This window comes from Melospiza georgiana, chromosome 5 (assembly GCF_028018845.1).
Source record: "Melospiza georgiana isolate bMelGeo1 chromosome 5, bMelGeo1.pri, whole genome shotgun sequence".
Lineage (NCBI taxonomy): Eukaryota > Metazoa > Chordata > Aves > Passeriformes > Passerellidae > Melospiza > Melospiza georgiana.
In genome coordinates, this window is record NC_080434.1 from 28,151,187 (window position 1) to 28,175,795 (window position 24,609).

Consider the following 24,609-nt stretch of genomic DNA (forward strand, 5'->3'; position numbering starts at 1 on the left):
CCTGTCATTCTTCCAGTGCTGCTTAGTGTGGCAGAGTGGCATCTGTACAGTTTGATGTGTTTGGCAGCTAGCATTAGAAATGTTAGTTCCTGAAGTTCATATACAGCAGTCCTTTGCATTCATTTGAAGAAGAAAGGATAATCCATGTGATACTTCAGACTAAGTCAGTATGTTTAGGATGCTTCTAATTGCAGTACCAGAGAGATTCTTGGTTTATGAATTTTGTTGTGCTTCAGAGAAGCACTGAAGGCCTGATGGGAGGCAAACTGTATTGGAAAAAAAAATGTCCTTCCAAGAGACAATTGTAAGATGTGCTGTATACGTGTTGAGAATTAGTGCTAAAAACAAGTCACAGCCTGTAATGTGGAGAGTTCTGAATTATCCCTGTGCATGTCCATCCATTTTTGTAGGTTATTGTGTGAAGAACTTACGTTTAAAATGCACTTGAAGTTTGTTTCAATGTACTTATTGGAAGTTCAGGAAAATACTCCCTTTAGTTACTGGATTTATCAGAGCTGATTTTGTGTCTTACTGGTTTTGGTAGTTAATTTGTTTTGCCTGCCAAACTAAGAGGAGAGCAGTGTTCTCTCTGTGTATGGGGGCATTCAGGAGAAAACAGCAACATGCAAATCCAGCTGTGAGCTTCAGTTTATGTTTCCCTGCTTTTAGCTGTTTATTTATATTTTATATCTTCTGCTAGATTTCCCCCTAGTGACAAATGAAGAGATCTCTGCACTCCCTACTGTGAATGTGCTCCCTGGAGGCAAATATTCAGGAGCCAAATTGAAGTCAGTGATCAGGATGTTGCGTGGATTGCTGGAACAGGGAGTCCCTTCTAAAGAGATTGAAGTGAGTAACTATTTGTCCTCCAAAGTCCTTTTACCCAGTATGAAACAAAAATAGAATGGCTGGATCATCACAGCCTTGAATTCCATAGCTCTTTAATTGGAAGCTCAAAAGAGATGAAAAGACTTGACACCAAAGACTTCTCTCCCTTCTCCTACAAGCTGCTGAGAGATGAGATTAGTTTGAATTCAGTTCATAAGTGCTTTTTGCATCATTCTTGTTTCTGGTAAATTACCAAGTGAATATAATGTAAACAGGCATAGACAAGGACTGTAAAGTCCAGTTACTGAATGTGAAATCAGTTTTTTCAAAGTCTTAAGTCAGCCATGTTACATGATTTTTTTCTTTTTTGAGAGAATGAGATTAAATATTTATTGATAGTTACAGGATTTGATTTTTTTTTTGTTAATTTCATTTTCTTGGCTGTGTAAAAGATTCCTTCCTGTGACTGCATTATTTTGCATGTCCATGTTAGGATTTGATTTTAAATTATTCTGTTTGTTAATGACTTCATAACATAACCACTCTTGCTATTATTACCAACCAGTGTTTCCTAATGCAAATGCACATAATTGCTTCTTTTCAGAACCTCCAGGAGTTAAAACCTCTGGATCAGTGCTTGATTGGACAAGCAAAGGAGAACAGGAGAAAGAACAGATATAAAAACATACTTCCTTGTAAGTCCTAACTCATTTGAAATTCACAGTTGACATTCTGTCACCACCTGTATGGTCAGATGGATTGGATCAGAGGTGGCATGGTTTGATTCCTAATCTTAGTAAGGATTATAGCAAGCATTTATGAAGCTTAAGATCAGTGAACAATATACTACTATGCTGCGGTAGGTGGGGATGGATGTTCACAGATTTTTCAGTTGTTTTAGCAGATCCCATGTCTTAAATGATGTATACATGTAGAACCAGACAAGGTTTTTTCAGTTTTACCCATGCAGAATTGGAAAAACTGACATGTGTGCTATTGTCAGTAAATTTCCTGCCATAAAATTCTGCTTGTTAGGTGTTGAGAAGTAAGAACTTACAGAGGTTAGTTCTATGTGAGGAAAAACTCAACCTCTGTTTTTCAGAGTTGCTGCAGTTCAAATTGCTTATCCCACCTGTCTGCTGATTTATATTTCTCCTGCAGACATCTTTTTCTTTATTAAAAGCACTGATTAGTGTCCTAAATTAAGTATTTAAGTGATTTATTTATGCTAAAGCAAGCTGTGGAAGCATCAGTGGAGATAAGTGCTGTGTGAGTGTGTAAGGCTCAGCCTGTACTGTGTGAGGGTGAGATGATGTGCACAGCTAACATGAGGTCTCTCTGTTTGTGGGGGTTCAGATGACACCACCAGAGTCCCTCTCGGGGTGGAAGGTGGATACATCAATGCCAGCTTCATCCGCATGCCCGTGGGGAGCGAGGAGTTCGTTTACATTGCCTGCCAAGGACCTCTTCCTACTACCGTGGCAGATTTCTGGCAAATGGTTTGGGAGCAAAACTGTACTGTGATTGCCATGATGACTCAGGAGGTCGAGGGAGAAAAGATAAAGTGTCAGCGTTACTGGCCAGATGTGCTCAATAAAACCACCATGATCAATGACAGACTGCGCCTCGCTCTTGTGAGACTGCAGCAGCTGAAGGGCTTCATCATCAGGGTGCTGGAGCTCGAAGAGATTCAGGTGAGTGAATCTAATGCTTAGAGTTTTTTCTGAGTGTTGCCATATTATCCTTATACTTCTGCTTTTCCTGCTTTCACTTGCATTGTCTACATCAAGAGGCAACCCAGGGCTTCTCCTCTTTGCCCAATGATCATTACTAGGCAGCTGTTCCTCGTGGCAGCTTGTGCTGCTTTGTGACCTTTACAGGAGAAGGCATTTGGGCCAAGCTATGATTTAATTATACTAATAAGACTCTAAATTTTGGTCCCCATTGGCCACAGAAACATATGGAGGGATATTAATTCACTAATAATTCAGCCTGGCTGGTTGACTCCTCTGTGTGATCAGCTCAGTCTGCACAGTGAACCTTACACTTTTAAATTACTTACTGGTTATTTCCAGTTTAGCTCTTGCTGTATTGAATTACAAAGCACCTTCACTGGGCAAATCCCTCTGTTCTGAGACTTTTCTTTGGGAACTCCATTTCTTTCTTTTCATTCTTGCCACGTGCCAAACGGTGGTGTTGTTTTTGGCCCTCAGACAGGTGAAGTGCGGCACATTTCCCACCTGAACTTCGTGGCCTGGCCTGACCACGACACGCCCTCGCAGCCGGACGATCTGCTCACCTTCATCTCGTACATGAGGCACGTGCACAAGGCAGGACCCATCATCACCCACTGCAGCGCAGGCATCGGCAGGTCGGGCACCCTCATCTGCATAGACGTGGTCCTGGGTCTCATCAGCAGAGACCTCGATGTGAGTATCCCAGGGGATGGCCATGGGGTGCTCCTGACCTGCAGGAAGTGTGTGCCACTGAATCCATGCAATCTCTTTAAGAGTGTGCTGTGCTGTTGGCAGTGCTGTGTTTCTTTGCTGGTGATCCCAGATGGGGAGAGCTCTGATATCCAGTGGGTTAGCTCAGGGAACCTCAGCAGCCAGGTGCCACTTGAAGTATGTTGCAAGGTCATCTGCTACCATAGTGGACTTCTGGCACATGGCATGGGAAAAATGGTATTGCCATGATGACTTGGGCAATTGGTGGAAGGAGTTGAGTTTTCCAGCACAACCAGGGATTGCTTTCTAGGGTGATCCACAGGAGGGTGCTAGCTTCCTTATGTTTGTGTCCCTTGGCAGCCTGGGGTAGCAAAACTGTGGTGAATTTCTAAAGAAGATGAGCTATGTCATGCTTAGCTCAGTGGAGTTTCTAAGCTTCCTCTGAATGTCTGAAACTCTCTTTTCTGCATGCTTAAAGCAAAAGAGCCTGTGTCCAAAAGAACACAAGAAAAGGGGGGAGTGTCAGATGTAGGGCCACATCCAGATTGCTCTGGTTAACCAGCACACGCTGGTTATCTACCAGGCAAACATAGGCTGTAGTGAATTATTTGTTTCATTACTGATGTACCTAATTCTATTCCCTGGTTTGATGTTCCTTTGTTCTTCATGTCTGTCTTTTTTGAGTGTTTAACTTGTGTTTGTTTTGGCAGTTCGACATCTCAGACCTGGTGCGCACCATGCGCCTGCAGAGACACGGAATGGTTCAGACAGAGGTGGGTCTGCATTCCCCAGGCACTCACTGAACCACCCGAAGTGCCAGAGAGCTTTGTGATGCACATAGCAATTGTCTTTGTGCACTGTAATGTGACATTTGTGTCACAAGAATTGGATCAGATGAGTAGCAGGTTGTATTTAACATTTATAAACACAATCTATTTTTAACATGCTGTATTGATTTGATCTGTGTTTAAAAAAAAAAAAAAGTGAGTTTTCATCTTCAAAAGCATGTGTTCATAGAGGAGGTCAGCTAAGCTTTTTTGGTTTCAAGTTGCATTATAAACTGAAGAGAAGCCCTAACTGTAGCTACTGTGAATCAATGACATGTCTTGAGATCTCTTTTGGTGATATACTCATCCAGAAGTTCAATCTTTTAGGAATAATCTGGATCTAGAGCTAATTAACTTTAGACATGGTCATCACAAGGTCTTGTTAAAATCTGCACTTTTTCTTTGAATGGGAAGGAAAAGTGAAGTCATAGTTTAAAAAAAAAAACAAACCTGAAATCAAATAAGCAAACTATCAGCCCCATCCCCACCTCACACCTCAAAACATCTACCAGCCCCCACACCTCTATCACTCAGATTAAGGAAAGAAGTTCCACTGTCCTCTGAGTTCTGTATTAGTTGGCATTGAAATTCACTTGCTGTCTTCATTTCTGCTTACATGAAGTGCCTAGTCTCCTTTTGGTGCTTTTGGTGTGAAAGAAAGTTAAATGTCCCATATGAAATATAGTTAGTGGCAGAAGAGTGTCTGTATTTGCTTTAAGTTGAGGTTGCATATTTGTCCACTGTGGCCTTTTTGTTTGTTTGGAGTTTTTTTGTTTTGTTTTGTTTTGTTTTTTGGGGTCTTTTGTTTTCTTTGGGATTTGGTGATGTTGGTTTTATTTAAGAGTATAACTAGTATTGAAAGTACTGTACAACTGTGAAGTGCAAGTGGGAGTGCTTAGGTGTGCAGGCATTTTTCACATGTTCTGTAATTTCCTTTTCCTTATAGGATCAGTACATTTTCTGCTATCAAGTTGTCCTTTATGTCCTGAACAAACTCCAGGATGAAGAAAACCAGAGAGACAAATAAAATACTGAAGCAGAAGTGCATTTAAAATAAGGAAGCAAGGAGATTGAGAGGCTTTGGAGCATTTTATTTGTCTTGCCAATTGTTTTCTAATCCCTTTCTTCAGTTGCTGTCCAATGCCTTTTCTATGAAGTCTCTCCATCATTCCTAATAAGGTACATTGTTTTAAGGAAAAGGGATAGCTCATACAATACCACTATTATCTTCAGCCCCATGGATGCACATGTGAGATTTTTGTATAACAATATTTAATAAAGCTGCATTTTTTGCAGCTTCCTTAATATGTCGTGAAAGACAGAAATAAAAATATTTTAATTTAAAAAGAAAAATTAAGAAGAAGAAAAAAAGTAATCCTATATTACTTCCTGCAGTTCTGCAACTGTTTTGGGGTATTTTTTTCTTTCAGGGTGGGGAAGTGGGAGGGATGAAGCAGTATTTTTATCTTGTAGACTTTATTACAAAGACCTTTTACTAGTCTCTTTTGAAAGCTTGTTCATGGCACAGAATTTTTGCCCTTCTAGTACAATTAGAGCTATTTTATAGAGGGTATCTTGAAATCAGCATTTAAGCTTTAAGAGATGCCTGTTAGCATAAGGATAGTAGTGAATGTTAACTGTATCACAGTTAATAATGTTTACTTCATAGAATTTTATGTATATATTTATATACTTTTACACAAAAAAAAAGCTGAATTATTGGGTGTCTAACCTTATAATTGATTAGGCATCTCTACTCTGTAAATAAAAATATACCTAATGTACACTGATCAGTGGGTCTGGGTGTTTTTGTGTCCTTGTGACTGATTTTTCTTGGCCTTCCATGGCATTATTTTTTGTGTTTGCTGCCCCTAAGACATAAAGTTTACACTTTAATTTTTCAGTGTCCTTCTGTTCTCCAGTATCTGTTTAAAAAATCTGGCAGAATCTGTGGGCTCATTCCTGAAGACTTTCCACACTATGGTGAAGGGTTTCTTTTCCCTCCCTCCTTGTTTTCCAGCCCACCTGGGCAGTGAGACCACATCATGTTTTTAGGGGATGTGTTTGCCCGGCTACAGCAGGGTTCTGACAACAGTGTAACCTGCTCTGCTTACTCTGCCCCAAGGCTTGAGGTTGGAGGCAAGATACCAGATTCTAAGTAGCTTTGTGGTTTAGTGGTACTGTAAACAGTCAAAACTATTCTGATAGAAAATTTTCATTGTAAGCTCTGTGGGAGCCTTGGATGATGAATAAATGCCAGCAGCCTCAAGTGGTCATTTGAGGGCTAGGGCAATATTCCTGTCCCAATAGTCCTTGACATAACTGAAGCTTTTGTGCTATCAGAAAGGGTGTAAGAGTGCTAGTTTAACAGCATTCTGCATTGAAGTGGTGGAAGTAAGTTCAGAGGCTGGTTATTATTCAAGGTTTTGACTCTTTAAAGTAGTAGCCTACAGTGTTCCAGTGTCCCAAAACTGAGGTGACCATTGCCTTGCAAGGGCATGACTTAAAAAAGGAAAGAGCCTTTTCCACTTTTCAGTAATACTCTGTATTTTATTCCCTCCAGCATAACAGCAAAATTGTGCATCTTACAGAGCACCATAGTTTGAGGAAGGAAAATCAATTCTGTGTAGATAGAAGCAGAGGTAAATTGATTAGCCATGTTGGCAGTATACCTATGTGAAGGAGATATAAATTGAAGACAAGATTTTCAAGACAACAGTTGTATACAGGCACAGTAAGTAAACACAGCTAGTTAATACACTGCAGCTGCTTTAACGTAAATAGTGAGTTCAGAGGGTTTGGGCATGTCTGGGTGTTAGAAACAAAAGAAAGTGTTATGGTAACCAGACAGCATGGTTAAGGCAGTTAAATTCTTCTTTTACACGTTTTCAGGTACATGCCAAACAATGTAGAAACAGGAACAGATATTGTATAACACCCTGCAGGTACAGCACAAACAGCTTGCTTCAGATTACAGCTTATGGGAAACACAGATCAGTAAACAACTCCAGATTTTGCTGCTTGTCCTCACTGATATGCGATGAGCTGTGGTATGGTGCATTATACCCAACTTCCTTTGAATGGTGGACACACAAAAAAGCAGAGGATAACTAACTTGACCTAATCTCCCCTTCCTCAAAAAAAGGACAAACACACACACAGAAACAAAGAAAGCAGAGGTCTGCACAAAAAAAAACAAAAACAAAAACAAAAAAAAACCAAAAACACATGGACACACAAAGTATTCAGGTGTTACTGAGAAATCATGCATGTATGGTGAAAGGTGGCATTTGGCCTCTTGAGAAGTGCTCTGAATTTCCTTGGGTTTTTGTCTCAGTGCTGAGGTATAGAATATTGAATAAAGATTGAATGCTCTCTAGTCTGACACTTGCTGAGGACACTGGAAGATTGTCTGTTTTCTGGTAAGCAGGTGGAACTTCTCCTCTGTGACACCTGGTGTGGTCACTTTGGTTGAAACAGACCCCACAGCTCAAAACTCATTATAAAAAAATGGATGTGCTTATGCTGTGGGATGGCTTAAACTTGGTTTCTGTGGAAAATCTGGTTGGAAATATATTCATCTTATTCTTCAAATGATTATATTACTTAAAATCCTTATGCCCTCTTTGAAGAAATGAGAAGTAAAATGATTAAGCAGCCTAGTTCCTTGAAAGGAAGATTGCTGTGTGCTTTCTTACTATGCTGACTATATATGATTTGCAGGGGCAAAAAATCTTGAGAGGCTTTTTTTTTGTTTGGAACTGGGATGCCTTGCTGAGTAAGCATCCAGGACATGCTCCAGCTGAAAGGGATTTTCCTTTATATAGGTATCTGATTTTTAGCAGGAAGTGTACCAGACTAGGGAAAAAACTGACATTTAATCCATTATAGTTGTAATTAAAGAACTGACCCTGTGTATTAACCCAAGAGAGAAAGAATCCTTTTGTTTTTCCAGCCAGAATTAGCTGACAGAAGCACAAATGCTTGCCACACAAGCAACCCTGTGCCATTAGTAGTTTATCATATCCTAGTTTTCCTTGCTGGTCTTTGCCTGCAAGAGAAGGGCAACAAAGGAGGGATTCCAGTTGCTCTTTGGAAACTGTTTTGAGGGTTTATTGTTTTTGTTACTTGAATGCTTCTGAACAGCTTGTTTCCTTACAACTGAAGTCCTTCTAAAACTACCTGTGCAGGGAATAAAAGAACTATCATCTGGGGGGGAAGTTTGAATTTGTGACATCCACTGATAGATAAGTCATCAGGGCAATGACTTGGGGCAAACATCAAGTGGCTTGTGGATATTGGCACAGCTGAAGGGGAGAATCTGTCCTGTGCTGCCTTAGTGCAGGTGATCTCAGGAGTAAACTCAGGAAAATGTTACTCAGCATTCAAGCAGCTTCAAGAGGGCTGTATAGCAAGGATTCTGAATATTAAGAGCGTTCATTCACCAAATATTCATTCAGAGAATGACATTCTCCTGGCTGGGCAAAGTGGCAAATAAATGAATGAACAAGCCAGCAGAGAAGAAAAGGCCAACTCAACACTGGGAAAGAAAATGCTGACAAAAAGGGGCTGATACAAATTAATGCTGTATTGGATATACTGAAAAGACAATGAAGGGCAGACTTACACATACACGATGAGTTAACAAGCTCCCATGACACGTGGTTCTGAGCAGTGATTGCTGCAAACGAGCACAGCCACTGGGTTGGAATTGGAGGTAAACTGAACTTCTTCTGGATTCTGTCTTTTGGAAAATTCCTTCTGGAGTTCCTATTCAATTTCAAGTAGCCTATCCAGTGGAGTTTTGACTGATGAAGGTGTTATATTTGACAGTGGTGAATCTATCACATCCTCTGGGCATTGGAGAATTTGTGGAGTGGGATGTTTCACACCAGCCTCTCCCATGAGCGAGTGAGGACGAAAATGACCATTTGTGTCTGAAATTTTGGCCTATATAGATCTCTTGCTAATACCCATCTTGGTCCATCCAGTTTGTGTCAGCTTCTGATAAAATTAATAATAGCCACCATGGAAAGAAAATCTTGTATTGCTGTGGACATGATGACTGAATTTCCACTTCTGCTTTGGGTAAACAAACAACAAAAAAAGGCAGAACAACACCACATCCTGTGGCTGACATTCAGACCTCAGTTTGAGCATTGCTTCTTGGACTTAATTCCTAGTGTTTTGTGTTGGCCAGCCCAGTGGGCTCTGCAGGGAGCTTTGCTTCTTAATGAGATGTTAGGAAAAGGATGGTTGGTTTTGTTTTATTGAAGTGCTGGAAAGATCTTGCTGGCTGTGAGAACATGACTTGAAGGATAAATCATTGGGCAAGAAGTCGATTTAATTGCTAATTTCCTCAAGTGGGTTCTAGGAAATGAATTTCATCTTCCTTGTACTGTGATGACCTCCGTAGTCAAAAATTTTCTGTGGTAGGGCTCTGACTGTACAATAGCCAGATTCCCAAACAAATTATTATCTCTAAACAAGTTTACTTGGTCACAGATGTATCCTGGTATTCAGTAACAAGGAGCTTGTATGGTCTGTTTTGCCTTCTCAGCTCTACTAAAGCCAGATATTCCTGCACTGTCCTCAAAAACAGATACATGGGGATATCCAATTAAAACTCCCTTTCCTTGAAGCCTTGTCAGAGGTGGAACTCAAAGCTTCAGTAAAGGAACTTGATTTTGGTTCCACCTCTAACATTGCTTTCAGACCAAGCCCACTGAAATTGGAGAGTGCTGAGTATTTGGTGTGTAACATCTCTCTGTCTCCTTGAGGTGGGTAAGCCAAATTTGATGCGCTGAGCAAGTCTGCAGAAGCTTTCTGGAAGCTGGACAGGGTTAAAAAATAAAGCAAGAGAGTTCTTGGCCATGCACTGTAGAACGGGGTCACTTTCTCCACAGCTCCTTTAGCACTTGTCAAGGAAATAAATTTTCACTTGTCAAACATTTGTGGGTTTAAAAATACCCTGGCCTTGAGTGGTAATGTGCTGGGTAGTGCAGCAGAACTTTCCTTGCATTTCCTTGTATCTCCTGCGTGTAACCTACTGCTGGATAGAGAATGAACACGTCCCATAAGGCAGGGTTCCACAGTTGTGGGTTTCCTGTGTTCAAATCTGTCCTGAGATTCTGCAGTGTTCAGTACAGTCCTAGAATGTGACAAGGCTTTTTTAAAGGCTTTTTAGTTCTTCTAACTAAAGGCTTTTTAGTTCTTCTAACAAGGAATAGTAATGTCTCAAAGAACAGTGACCTCTGCCCTGGTAATTAAAATAACTGGTCTGGGTTATCTTGATGCATCCAGGAAAAAATGTTCATTTACACTAAATTAAATTATAAAGTAAGGTCAATTCTATTTATCCCCTCAATATCTTCAACAGGTGCTAAATGCTCTGAAGCAGAGGTGACACTGCCTGGCTCCTCCTAAAGCTGAATTTTGGTATAATGACACAAAGGCTGTGTTCCCAGTTCTTCTATGAAAAGATAATCATGCTGATGCTACAGATAACAGGTTGTCAGGAGGTGTTTCCTCAATGGTAGTGTTCCTAGAGCACTGCCAGTCTTCCCATCAGCACAATCTGCTTATGCTACCCAGTCCCATACTGGAAATAATTCCCTGAAGCACAGCTACCTGCTTTGCTTTTCTCAGGGAATCATAAATCACTGGCAAACAAGGTTAGATTTAGGCAGGAGTTTTGTGAGCCCTGCAAGGTTGTCCATTCATATGATAATTATTCTGTATTCATCTTCTTTTTGTAACCTGCTTTTTTATGCACAGCTGCATTTTTTTCCCAGCAGAGCTTAAATTTTGTTTTGTTTGTTTCAAATCCCTGTATTGCTGTAAGCATTCGGCAATTCTGTCTGCTGTGATAAGTCCTTACCATGACTGCTTTGTGCTCCCAGCAGCTCAGGCTACTTGTCTTGGGCCTTTTGGTCCTGGGACTTTGGATATAAACTCCTTGTCCAGTGATGTGTAGCCCTGGCATGTTGATGGTTGCTTTAGAAATCAGCGTTTTCTCAGCAGAGAATTCAACAGAAATATTTGCCTAAGTGGGATTTGTGTGTCCAGCCACATGGGTGTACTACTAAGGAGGGTTGCCTTATTTACCTCAAGAACACTTACGTTCTTCACCCCCAAATCACTTTATCTTTTTTCTTTCTCTTTTTATTACTCTCTCGTGAGAGAGGCATTATTTACATGTCTCTTGGGTGACCAGTGACTTGATGGTTTATGGCACATAGGGATAATGCAATCTTTAGAACTTGTTTTCTGAATTTGGGCATGGTATCAGAGGCTCCTGGAGGTACAATAACTTTCTTTTGCACTCCAAGGTTGTGGAACTGGGCAGAAAACAAGTGCAGCCAAGGGAAACACGTAGGTACCTTATCATTCAAGACCTCCTGTCTTCCCTTGCACAATTTATTGTGCAGTTTGTGTCATGTTGTCCAGTTGTCTAATTCACTTAATTTTTTGAGGTTTGCCAGTGTTCTTGACCCTAGGTAAGAGCACAAATCAGCACCTGACACGAGAAATTTTTCATATTATGTATGTGGAGAGGTAGATTATGTTACATTCCAGTTAATTTTTGTAAAAATTCACCTTAGAGTCCACAGGAGCTCAGCATAGCTGAAAGAGGTGAATGGAAAGAGATGACTTCCACAAAGGGCATTTCAAAATGTTCCACTTCCTCTGGAACATAAAGTTGCCTCACTCACTGTGTATGAATCAGCTCATCCAGGAGTGGAATCCAAAAGGGAATTGTGCCGAGCAATCATAATTCTAACGAAGCCATTATGAAGGGTCTAGTCAAAGTGAAATGTATATTTAAAAACATCCTCTGTCTAGCTCTTACCTTTGTCTTTCAAGCAGGTTCTGTGACCTTACACTTGTCCTTGCTGAACTTCATAGGGTTCATGTTAGCCCAAGTTACCCAGAGTACCCACTCTTCCAGCCTGTCCAGGTCTTCCTGCAGGGTGAGTCTTTCTTCCCAAGTGCTTGTTTCCCACTTGCCAAACCTCCCCAGGGTGCCCTTGGTCCCATCACGCCGATCACTTGTGAGGATATTAAACAGTTTGGACCCCACTCGTGACAGGTCACCAGCCTGAAGAGGAGCTGTTTACCAGCACCTCCTGGGTGCTTCCAGCCAGCCAGCTCCTCACCCACTGCAAGCACCACTTGTCTAGACCATAATGTGTCTGTCTGTGCAGGAGGAGGCTGTGGAAAACCATTTGGAAATCCCTGCAGAAATCCAGGTAAACAATCCAACCACCAGCCCCACCTGGACCGAGCAGTTCCTCTGCCATAGAAGGTGATCAGCTCTGTCAAGCATGATTTGCCCTTTGGTGAATCCATCCTGGCTTTTCCCAATCACCTGCTTAATTTTCCTTGTGGTAGGCTCAGGAGGATTTCTTCAGTAACTCTCCCAGGAAATGAAGCATAACTTGGTGGGAAAAGCATTTGTAACTTGGGGGAATACATCAGGTTACTGCCCACACAACAACAAATCCATGGGGCATCAGTGTGGTAGAAAACCTGACTCTGTCAAAAGCATTTGCAAAACTTGTAGACTGTTTAGTGAAATCTAGATTTCACTGCTGGCTTTCACATGCTTCCTAGCTGTGTTAAGATGAGTTGGCAGCAGAGCAGGCTTTCCCACACCCTGTTCAGTCATGTGTGTGTGCATTTCCATCTGCCCATGTTGTTAGGGTGTGAGGTCTGTGCTTCAGCTGAGGAAACTCCTCCTTCTGTGGCTGCAGAATGGCTGTCTGATGGTCCCTCACCTGGTGTTAAAGCCATGACCTAGAGCTCAGCTGCTTCATCTAATCATCAAAGCACCTGTGCTCCTGTTTTGTATCAGTTGCTCTAAGTGGGTTGGTTCATGAGGCTTCACATAAAGCTCCTGTAGCCTGGACCCCTGCCAGAAGTCATTTTACTCAATCAGGAGCGTGGCATGTTGTAAATGAATGTCACAAAATGAAATGTAAACATTTTCTGTCCTATTTTTTCTTGTTTGAGACTTTTCTTTTGCTGAGGTGATCTTGCATTTAATTAATCAAGGCTTCTTTAACATGTTTCCAGGCAGGATTCGCTTCTTCCAAGGTCTTTGTAGAACATGACTGCACAGCACACCCATGGGCCAGGCCAGATCTCGTGACAATGATGTTAATGCCACCAGTTCTGCTCTACTGGGAACCAATGACAAGTTTGGGGCAGAGAGGATGGTGAGAAATAGGTGGTGGCCATTGTGAGTGAACAGCATTGTAGGAGTGAGTTCACCTCCTTTGTATGGACCAAAGCAAGGGGAATTTTTTTTTTAATTTACTGTGATGAGCCAAACTGGTGCCAATTGTGTAGTGACTGAAACTTAGCTGTGTCTGAGGACCCTACAAGGTGGAACTGACCCTACAGTGACATGAGGAGCTTAATTGCTACAAGATCCTTCTCTTCCCTCCTGGCTTCCTGAACATTGCTTTGAATTTTTACCCAGTGCTGCATTTATAGCTGTCTTTTTAATGTTTGCTTTTTCTCTTCTCCCCTTTTCATGAATGTTGACATTCATTGGAGGCCTCTTTGGTTGTCTAAAGGGAAGGCCCTGACAGCACATTTATTCTTTAAGCTGAGCAAAACATCCTGGAGCCAGTAGCAGTAGCCTCGTTTGTCATGCTCTTGGCTAAGCCTGAAGTTCTCTGTAGGAGCTGACCCGAAATGCAGCAGAAGAGAAATGGGAATGGAAATGGGAGAAGGGAAAAATGGATCTCTTGGTTCTCCCTTTCTTAGCTGCATATGATGCACATGTTTGGCTTGTATGTTCAGGAGCACTGTTGGTGACTGCCAGTTGGACATTCCAGGCTCTCTGCCTAGCATGTCCCTGAAGATCTCAAGCCAGTGTCCCTCGTCCAGTTGCAGTTGGGTTCCCTGTGAGGAGTTCTGAAGAGCTCAGCAGAGATGCTGGCTTTGGCAGCTGCTGGTCCTTTGAAAAACCTGCCATGAGAGCCAACATCATATGGCAGCTTCCACTGCCTTGCAGTTCTAGACAGGCGATTGCTAAATCTGGTTTGTTGTTTCTTGACAGTTAAGGCAAAATTCTGCAAACATTCATCATGATCTACTGATCAGTGTGTGTGGCTCTAAGAGGTCTCTCTGAAACCAAAAGGAGTGTTTACAGGAGAATTCCCAGCATTCACAAGCTTTTCCTGAACTCAGCTTCTCAAGCTGCACGTTTGATGCAAAGATTGTGCCTCACCCTATCAGTATTGGGAATTGTGTGTGGAAAAAGCTGTCAACCTAGTACACATCAAAACTTCAAATGATTTCTTGCCTCAGGTAAGCAATCTGTTCTTTAGGTTCCATCTCACCTTCCTGTTGTGTAGTATTTCACTGAACATAATCATAGCTAAATGATGATTTAGAATGCTAGGGAGAATCTAGGGATTCACACAACTCTGAAAAATCTCTGTGGGAGTGTTGGGGGCGAGTATTCTGTGTTTTAATTTTGCAGCACAAAATTGTTTTGGAGAGTTAATTTAAAATGGAGATTTCAGATGTAACACACTCAAACCTAAATGCAGAGTGTGCACCCACAGGAGGCACACATCAAGGAAGGAAATAAATGTTTGGATATCATTTTTTGTTCACTTAGCAATTACTGGAATGACTTGCTGCTTTGGAAACTGAAGATTTTTCATGTTTGCTTGCTTAACTTTCCCCTTTTCCCAGTGTTGACTCCAAGAAAGCATTTTGCATTGACCTTTTCAACTGTTGAAGCAAGGCTTGGGTGGCATCTATTGTGTACAATGCTGCTCTTTTGTAAAAGAGATGTTGAATATCTGCTTTTTCTGTTATAGAGAAGCTGACCCAAACTGAGCCTTTAAAATGGAATTTACAGACATGCAGAACAGTGGCAATAACTAGGAATTAATTTGTTGAAATCTTGGCTTCCCAGGTGCTGTGACAAATTTTGGAACTGTTTAAACAAAATAACCCCCCCCCCCCCTCAATGCTAGAAGCATAACCACTGCGTGGAAGGAGGTTTAAATCCAACCAAAAAATTTATGCCTTTTGTAACTTGAATCTGTTAAAAAAATATCAGTGCTGGACACTGGGTCTCAGTGGTACCCTCATGCAGATGTAATGCTTAGGGTACAGTGTTTGCAGGAACAATTCTTTGGAAGTTTGGACAATGAGGGTTTTATACACATATAACTTGCAAAATTTATTATTCTTTTCCTGCCCAACCCTCCCAAGGATAATTTTTATGCAGTTTCCATTTGTTTCTCATTTAGATCTTAACAGCTGCCAGTGTGCTCTACACTTGTACCACCTGCTATCACTCTCCAAAGTACATCTAAATTCTTTTTTTTTGGCAATACATCTGCAAGGAATGAACCTTAACTTGTGAAAGTTCATGGGCGTTATGGAACATTTTAAGGCATTGTGAGTGATAAGTGAGCAATGCCAAGTAAGATGATGGAAATTGCTCCTGTTGGCTGCCAAAAGCTAGTAGGGCGTAGCCTCTAGTACAGTCTGGTGCCTGCACCTTTTTAAAATCTGTTTTCTTCAATTTAGATATTGAAAGATGAAGGCTTGTTTTCCTCTTCTCTCAGAAAAGTTTGATTCCTAACATCTGCAGAGCAATTACTTGCATAACAGACTGTACCCAAGTTAGTCTTCTTTCTTAAAGTCAACATATACTTTTGGCTGTATTCTTCCCTACCCCTTTTTTCAGTTTTGTACTCAGCTGTTTCTTTCCTTTGCCCTGCAGCTCCTCTGTGCAGGTGGTAAGACCTCAGTGCAGCTACACAGTGTGTGTAAGCCCCAGTGAAATGCAAGTGCTTTCCAGGATTTGCCCAGCAAGGATGTGCTCCTGGCAGTCAGCTTTGCTTCTGGAAAGTGCTAAGGTTAAGGAGGTGCAATAAAACAAGTCTAGAGGGAAGTGCTTTGCTGAATCAGGGTTAGCAGAGAATTTTGCTGCCTCAGCCTTCTTCAGACTCATCATTTCTCACAGCTTCATTTACCTTGTTGAACTGGTTTTTGTGTGTGCTTGCCTGGATGGGTTTCTGAGTTTTGCTCACTTTCCAACTCAGCTTTGGAGGCAGGAGTTTGAGGATGAGATTAACAAACTCCTTCAAATATGTGGAACTCTTGAAACCCTGTGCATTAGGGTTGTACCCCTTGCTTTACAGCACCAACACACACATCTGCAGTGTGTCTGGCTCTTTGCCTACCCGTGGGCAAAGACACATGAGAATCAAGTCCTTGGCAGGTTGGTGTAGGGTTTGGGATTGCCAGAACACAAGCAGCTCTGCAGGTGTGCAGCCTCTGGCTCTCCGTAGGGGCAGCAGAGGGATGCAAGGCAGAAAGGCACTGACAGCCAGAGGGGCTCAGGGGTCAGGGATTGTTCCACCGGGCTGGGGCAGCAGAGCCTCTATGGAGCACAGTCTTTGCCTCCTGACCCGCTGCAGAAGTGCCCTTTGCAAATGAAAGGCCACCCACGGCTCCCTCAGGCCGGGAAACACAATATCCACTGGACCCTTTTCACCCCCAACTGCGAGGGACTCATCAGGGCAATAAACGGCAGGGGTAAGATGGATTCCTTGTCAACAGCGCCGGGAGAACACATGGTAATTAAAGGGACTCCTGGAGAGTGAAGGTAAGGGGGTGTGTCTGTTTAAAAACCTGATGCAGTGCGCCGCAGTGAGGTGTTTTGAACAGCAACAGTGGTAAGGGCATGGATCTGACCTATTTCTGTGTATAAACAAATAACATGTTTTACTCTACAGCAAATGTGTTTCAGGAAACCTTACTGACCAGGTCTTTATTCTAATGATTTTACTATTGCTTGGTATGTGCTCCTTCTTCATTGGTACTCCATGCCTGATTAATTGTTTCACAATGCCACAAGCTTCTGGCATTTGTCCCACAAACTTAATGAATTATCATACCTTTATTAGGATAATGTCATGGTTTGTTTTTTTGTTTGTTTTTTTTTTTTTTTTTTTTTTCTGGAGTTAAGGGATGCTGCATTCCCCTTCCCGAACCAACACCTGGGTATGGCCAGCACTGTTAGTGGTGAGCAAAGTGATCCCATCTTCCTTCTACAGGGTATGCTGTAGATGTTGTGGGTAAATTTTGTGGCAATGTATCAGTGTCTGCACCTTATCTGGAAATAGTGTTGCTTGAAACTTCTGGGTCTTTTTTTTTTTCCTATTGAAATATCCTTCTGAACAACATGTCCAGGTAAAGGTAGGTCTATAAGCAGGTGAGAGGGGAATTAAAAGAAACATAATGTACCCAGAGCCTGTGATTTACCACTGATGCCTGAGGGTGGAAGTCTGGCTTTTTCAGGAGTTCAGAATTAAGTAAAAATGGCATCCAGGCTGTCTGCACACCTTTGTTTGTTTTTTGGTTGGATTTGCATTTATGTGAAGTGTTTAAATCACAAACTTCATCTCTGGAGAACTCCATTCTCATCCAATGCATAGGCAGATACAAATGGATCTTCAAATATTATATACAGCTTAAATGGCATTTGGAATTATGATCACCTGTAGGAAGCCTTTCCTGATAGGTTTTTAAGACTAGAGAGCTCAGAGGTGCATTTCTGAGCTTATGATGAGCTGAAGAGTACAAAGAGCTTATTTTATTGATTTGGGGTTTTTGCATTTTACTTAAGGGAGACATTTTCCTTCATTTGCAATACATCCTACAAAGGCAATGTAAAAAAAGAGGACACTTGCATGGCTGATCGGTGAATAAACCAGGTGAGAAAAGCTGATTTTGGAAACAAACTGAAGGAGGAGCCAACAGGTGGCAGGACCTATTCTGACAGAAAGCTTTCCTTGGAGAAACACTGATTTGTCAGATGTGCAAGTGCTTTTAAAGGGGGACAGGTAGAAAACTGCTAGAAACTTTGGGTGAAAGCAAACAATTTTTTCTTCCTGGAGAAAGCTCAGCTGTTGTGGAAAATGTAGAGAATATTTTTCTCTGTTATATTTTGTTCTGCCTGAAAGAGCTGATATGAATTTTATTTAATCTCCGAGGAGATAGCTCAGACTTGAGATTCCCATAAAGGTTATCTGGAATAGGAAAACAATCAAGTACAAACCCTCCTCCTGGTATCTCCCAAGTACTTTGACACAAACTGTGCTTTAAACCAGAAAAGTAGGAGGAACATAGTTGCAGCGTCGGTAGAAACCTTAGCCATACACAGTCGAGGAGAAATTTGAGGGGATCTTGGATGGATGTTTTTTTGCCTGCTGAGTGCTTGCTTAATTCCTAGTTAAGAGCAGTTGCAGGAGTAGTTTGTTTCGATAATTGTGCCAAGAAACACCCAGAGCAAAGGACAGGTATTGCTGCTTTCCGAGCGCGTCTGCCAACCGCGGCCAGGAGCGCAGCCCGGCAGAAGTTGCATAACCAGCTCCATGTGCCATAACAAACCCTTCCCCAAAGGTTCTCAGCCTGCAATTCCAGCTCCGGCTCCAGCAGCGCGCTCAGGATTTCCTCCGCCGCACCTGCGGGGACACCTGGGATGCGTGTCTGCTGTCTGCAGCTGGGCTCTGTGCTCGCTTCGAAGATTTGGAAACTCCCGAAATTTTGAAAAATTCGTGCCGTTTTATTCTGTCTTTCTAAAACCAACCCCTCCCCTCCCCCATACAAATAATAATGATGATAATGATAATAAAATAATAAACCCCAAATAAACCAGCAGATAAGCGAAGCAGACGCCGCCGGAGCAGCCGCGGGGCCGTGGCGGAGGGCAGGGGCCGGCTGCCGGGCCAGCCCCGGCCCGTCCCGCCCGGCCCGTGCCCTTTCGGCCCGTTCGCCTCAGGAGGGGTCTGGGCCGGGCCCGGCCCTCCCGCCGCCCGCCGGGCCAGGCCGGGCCGTACCACGAGCGCTCGGCCGGGCAGGGGGAGGCGGGCGCGGAGCGGGCGCGGGGCTCACACTGCCACCGGTCCTGCCACCCCGGGCACCGCGGCGACACCGAGCGGGGCCGCGGCCCGAGCGAACGGCGGCACCGGGCCTCGCCGGCTGCGGGCCGGAGCGGGGCCGTCCCCCGGGGCCGGGCGGGCCCCCCTCCCTGGCGGCGGCCGGGGGAGGGCCGGGCGCCCGGATGTCGATCAAAATGAGCGAGCCCCAGCCCTGCGCCGGCCGCCCGGGCGGGGGGAGCCGCGGCGCGGCGGCACCGGGCAGCGGCGGGGAGGCGGCCGGCACATGGGACGGCGGGCTTGGGCAGCGGGATAGAGCCTGGACAGCTGCGGACGGAGCTCATGGATAGAGGACGTTTGGCAGGATAACCCCGCGATGGCTGCCCAGTCGAGGTACGGCACTAAATAACTTTGGTGGCGCCCTGTGCATCTGGCTTGGAGCTGGGTTTGTGATGCCCTGGCTCCTGCCCAGGCTCAGCTGGCTGTGGGGCTTTACCCCGAGCCCCGGGTGGGTTTTGTCCTTGCGTTTTGTTCACCGCCGTGCCCGCTCCCTCCTCCCGGCGTAAACTTTCTTCCAGCAGGAAAAGCAAAGTCTGAATTGCTCTCCGTCAAATCTCTCCCGGTTAAAACAAGTTAAAAGCTCCTTGAAACCGATTTCCTTCTCCCCGGTGGACTTGTCTGCTTAAAAGCTCTTTGAAATTGATTCTCTTCTCGCGTGTATTTGTTCCTGTTCGCCCCTAACCAGCCCGGCGTGAGCGGGTCTCTGTCACTGCCTCCAGCACTGGCTCAGAAGGTGGGGAATGGTTCTGCTGGGATGGCGAGTGGGCAGGGGGAAGCAGGCTGTGTCTGCTGGGTAGCTGTGAGCGTAGAAAATGCTAGGTTACACTTTCTAGGTATGGTTACAACAGAGAAGGGTACGGGAATGAGTTACTTAGTTGCTGTCAGGGAGCAAAATTCAAGCGAAAACGCCGATCTTGGGTAAATACTTTTCAGCTGGGGTTTTAAAGAAGCAGCATTTTGCCTGCTCTTGGGGGAGTTGGGGAGTGTCCTGCCTGAAGTTAATTTCACACTCAGCATGGGGGAGGCAGCTTTTCTTAAGCAGTAGTACTTGATAGAGCAGTGCTATTTAAGGTACCTGTTAAATGCCTTTTAGCGTTTACGATGCCTTAATGGGGATTTCAGAAATGCCAAAGAGAGAAATTCATTTTTGCTCTTTAGTCCCACACCAATCAGGCACCCTGCTCCCCTTTCCTGCAGGCAGGAAAAAAGAAATTAAAATGGTGGTGTATCTTACACATAAGTTTGGCACTCACGGTGCATTTTCACAGTGGTGCCTTTCTGCAGGTCTGAAGCCAAGAGCTGGCTTTAAATTACAAACTGGAGAAGGACAGAGCCCTGCGGTTTGGGGAAGAAGCAGGGGAAGATTGATTGCTTGGTTAACAGCTGAGCTCTTCTCCAGCTTCCATGGCCTGCTCTCCCAATACTGGGACTATTTTGCATAAAGAGTACTTAACAAAAAGGTAAAGATTGAGTTTCTAGCGTCTTTTTTTTTTTTCCTTTGTATCATCCCTTTGCATGATTTACTGGCCTGCATTATCAGCGTTGCTGTAATAGGACCGCATGCTGGATGCAGCATAAATCCTAGGGATGCTGGCTGGCCCTGGAGCTTGGCTTGGCTCCAAGGCCAGGGACATGCCTGATGTCTCAGAGGTCGCACAGCCATTCTGCTGGGTGGCAGGAGACCATGGGGGAGCTGGGTCCCAGCAGTACCCCCAGCTTCAGCCAGCTGGCCAGGAAAGGACAGAGTGGTGCTGGGGCCAGGGAGCCACATCCCTGACCCCTAAGGTGAATGGTGCAGAGAACCAAGTGTTACAGGCTGAGTGGCTCAGGCTGAAGGCAGGAAAATGGTCCAAGGGCTGGGACTGTGGGGCTGGATTCTGCAGGGCAGGTAGACAGACATGGGGACGAGACATGCACCTGCATTCTGTACCCTCCTTCCTTCTCCATCCTGTGTGCTGGCTTTTGCTTCTGTCACAATGCTGTAAGGTGCTCAAGCTGTAAAACTGTGTCAGAGAATTTCAGCACAGTGAGTACAGAGGTTACTCTGTATGCCTGAAGATCAGTGTTAAGATCTCTGATTATTGTTTGTTTTAAGGCATTTAAAGAGAGCAGGAGTGCATATGAGCAGCAGAAATGAGTCTGTAGGACAGAGATTGCATTTGCCAGAAGGCCTGTGATGTTTCTGTTTCCGTGGCATAGGTCTGCAGGGGTATCCATCCCATTAAAAAAAAAAAAAGTGCTTTGTGGGTATGTAGAAGCTTTTATTCAATAGTAAAGGATGAGTTAATATTCAAAATAAATAATTAGAACTCTGCTGCATGGGACTGAGAAGCCACATGTCTCCAGAATTCATTTTGCCAAAACATGTCATAGGGTTTACTCTGCAAGGCATCTGACAAAAGAAATGGGTGAGCTTTCTGTGTTTATTTGTGCTTTGCAAAAAATACAGGCAATTTTTGCAAGCTCAGTAAATTACTGATGAGGTGGTGTGATACTGAGCTCAGTAGTGGTTTGTGTATCACTCTGTGCGAGGCCTTCAGGCTCTCCTCCATCTGCTCACGTTTTCTATTTCTCACATGCTGTTTACTTTAGCTAGCGAAAGTGATGTGACACAGGGGAGGATGCTTGTTTGGAAACAAGAAAATCCAGCATCCTTTCCTCAGCTTCTGTGCTGTGATCCTCAGCAGCTCACCTGGCATTTGGGCTTCACAGTTTTGAAGGGTGGAAGGGTAGGGAAAACAAGGTGATGAAACCTACCTGTTGCTGCTCCTTAGTATTTTAAAAGTTGTAGTGGTGATAATTGAGGAACTAATGTGCTAATGGATGCCACAACATTCTTTAAAATCGTGATCTTAAGCTTACATCTGGAGCTATTAGCTGGAGAAACCATCCTCCAGTTAGCTTTTTTTTGTGTATAATGTGGGGTTGTGGGGGTTTTTTAAGTTGATCGCTGAGCTGTAGGTTTGCAGCTGCAGCTTTCTGTGTGCTCCCTTCTGGAGGGCACAGATGATCTGATGCCTGTGGTGTCCCCAGGCAACAGGGCTTGTGTCAGGTTTTTGTGGTGTACTCAGCGACTTGTGAGCAGAAGCAGAGCTGATCTGAATAAGGACAAATTTAGTTTCTTGTCGACAGTGGTGTGATGTTCATCATGTGCCATTCAGCTGCTCTGGGAATATGGCAGGACCCTTGGGAGGAGTGTGGGACAGACTGACCGAGCCCATCATTTCTGCTTCTTTCTTCATTAAAATACCTGCTCTGCTGCAGCAATTGCAAGCTGAGGATCTTTAGATGAATATCTGCCTCTTTTTTTTTTTTTTAAGAGGCAGGCTGCTTATCTCAGGCTTCTTTAGGTCATTTAAAATTGTCTGTAGGTGCTGTCGGTTACATTTATTTACAGTAGGAGGATAAACAAAATACTTTGTTGTTTTGGATGCTAAGCATTTTGGATTGTCTTATCTATAACTTGCTTTTCAGTGTGGTCATGGTTAGCATCATTTCTGGTGTGCAGAGCCAATGCAATTTTCAAATCTTTGGACATAGGTGAATACAGTACACAGTCAGAGCAACATGAAACCTGAGTGTTGTGCTGTCATCCCTGCTGGGCTCATACTGCTCTTTCTCCTGAGCCAGCCCTGCAGGGAAGGGTAATGATGGGCAGCAACCTGGGAAACCCCCTGTTTCCACCCCCTAAAGCCAAGTTGTACCAGCTAAACACACAAGAGTCTTGAGAGGAGACTGTACTGCCCGTTCTGGTAGAAAAAAGGTGGTGCTTTGCAGAAATAAAATGTGGGTTTATCTATATTTAAAAGACAGTAAATTCTGAAGAGAGTAAAGCTGAGACTTTTCCCTGAGGAGAAGCTACTTTGAATGATGCAGCTTTAGTTCATTCCGTGTCATTTCACAGCTTTCCAGGCCAGATGTAAGGACACTTTTCATAACTTGTTTGTTTCATGGGTCCTGTTGGTACAAGCAAATGCCAGTATTGCCTGGCGATGCTGGGTTCCAGTCAGCTGATGGAGGTCAAGAAGGGCTGAAACAATATCTTGTTGGAGTTTACTTGTCTATTGAAAGCTAAAACATCCCATGAAACCCTGTTGGTTTTGCTTGCTACAACCCCTGCCTAGAAATACAGACCTGTTTTCTCCAGAACCAGATGTCTGGATGGTCTATGGCATGTTTTGTGGGCTGCTGGGGATTTGCAGTTTGCAGTTCCTTATTGCCTGGACTTTCTGAGCGTGGAGTTGCTCTGAGGCAGACCTGCAGCTGAAACACTCCCACACAGAAGACAGAGATGCTCACAGGGAAGTGAATTTTTCAGGTTGGTTTGGTTTTATTAGCAGTGGATATTCCAATTTGCAATAGGCCATTGAAAATTTTGAAGTACATTTGTCATGACATACTTGAGCTGGTATACAAGGGAATGTTTCCTTAGGTCATGTAATTTTCCTGTGTCTGAATCTGTGTTACAAAGATAGGCCTCTTCTCACAGCTTTTTATGAGAAAATCATTTGCTAGTACAACTGCAAGATGCAGCATGAAGAGCAGGAAACAAGCTTTTAATGAGGTGCATAAATTCTCCTCAGCACTTTTCTTCTGAGAGGAGCCATAGTGAATGATACATGAAGCTTTTAAATGCCTTTAAAATAGAATAGAAAAGGTGTCCCCTTGAAGTTATGTGGGAATGCTACAATGGCATTGTTTTCCGTGAGGTGGAGGGCAGTGAAGTGAGGAAGAGTGCAAGGTGTCATCCTAGGGCCTGGCTTTGGTGCTGGATGGTTGGGGGTGCAGAGTTTGCTTACCTGGCATGACAAAAGAGTTACTGTAGAGATGCACCAGCCTCGAAAAAATAGAGAAAGTATTTTTCTGTTCAGTCTTGAACACAGCCTGGAGCTTTTTCCCCCCTGTGGTATGTTATAGTGGAAAATGTACTGGCTATTTTATGTTTTGCAGTTTTGGCTGCTGCAGTTCATCTGTGTCCATGATAAAAAAGAGAAGAGTGTGGGACTGGCTGGGGCAATTATCATTCCCAAATGAGGTGTTACCATAGTAGATTAAGATAGAGCTGCCTCTCCAGCAGAATGCTTTTGTGGAGAATAGACAAGAGGTGCTGCGTGTGCTAGGAGAAGATTTTCCACAGTGGCCTATTCATAGGCAATTCAGGGAAGTGAAGTTGAATTCTCTATCAGTACAGAATCAAGCAGCTGTGGAAAGTGGTGAGAGGTAGAACTCTTGTAGCCCATCTTCCCTCTCAGCTGTGGTGGCTGCTGTGTGCAGAGCCAGCCCCCAGCTCAGCTCTTTTGCTGCTGAGGTGCAGAAGTTGTTTATCACCCTATTGAACTGCATGGCTTTTTAAAGAGTGCATTTCTTTTGCTGCCTTTTTCTTGTATCGGAAGGAGGAGGTGGCAAACGGGGAGAAAGAGCAGGTGTGTGGGCACAAAACTGCATTTGAGAAGTTGCTCTGCTCCTGTTAATGCTTCAGAATCGTCAAGCTGAGGTATCTAGGCACACTTGATTAGGCAACCT

At 43.7% G+C, this 24,609-nt stretch overlaps 2 protein-coding genes across 4 annotated transcripts in view; both read left to right on the top strand.

The window, feature by feature from the left end:
* The window catches only part of PTPN13 (protein tyrosine phosphatase non-receptor type 13), an 86,494-nt gene extending 80,643 nt beyond the window's left edge, over positions 1 to 5,851 (top strand). For all 3 annotated transcript variants that reach the window (XM_058024539.1, XM_058024540.1, XM_058024541.1), the window contains 6 exons: positions 701 to 849; positions 1,433 to 1,523; positions 2,185 to 2,522; positions 3,042 to 3,257; positions 3,986 to 4,048; positions 5,049 to 5,851. In XM_058024539.1, the coding sequence (XP_057880522.1) occupies positions 701 to 849; positions 1,433 to 1,523; positions 2,185 to 2,522; positions 3,042 to 3,257; positions 3,986 to 4,048; positions 5,049 to 5,129 (938 nt within the window). In that variant the 3' untranslated portion in view covers positions 5,130 to 5,851. The remainder of the gene's footprint in view (positions 1 to 700; positions 850 to 1,432; positions 1,524 to 2,184; positions 2,523 to 3,041; positions 3,258 to 3,985; positions 4,049 to 5,048) is intronic.
* A 13,512-nt stretch (positions 5,852 to 19,363) lies between these two features.
* The window catches only part of AFF1 (ALF transcription elongation factor 1), a 67,249-nt gene continuing 62,003 nt past the window's right edge, over positions 19,364 to 24,609 (top strand). The window contains exon 1 of the mRNA XM_058025018.1: positions 19,364 to 19,419. Coding sequence (XP_057881001.1) covers positions 19,403 to 19,419 — 17 coding nt within the window. The 5' untranslated portion in view covers positions 19,364 to 19,402. The remainder of the gene's footprint in view (positions 19,420 to 24,609) is intronic.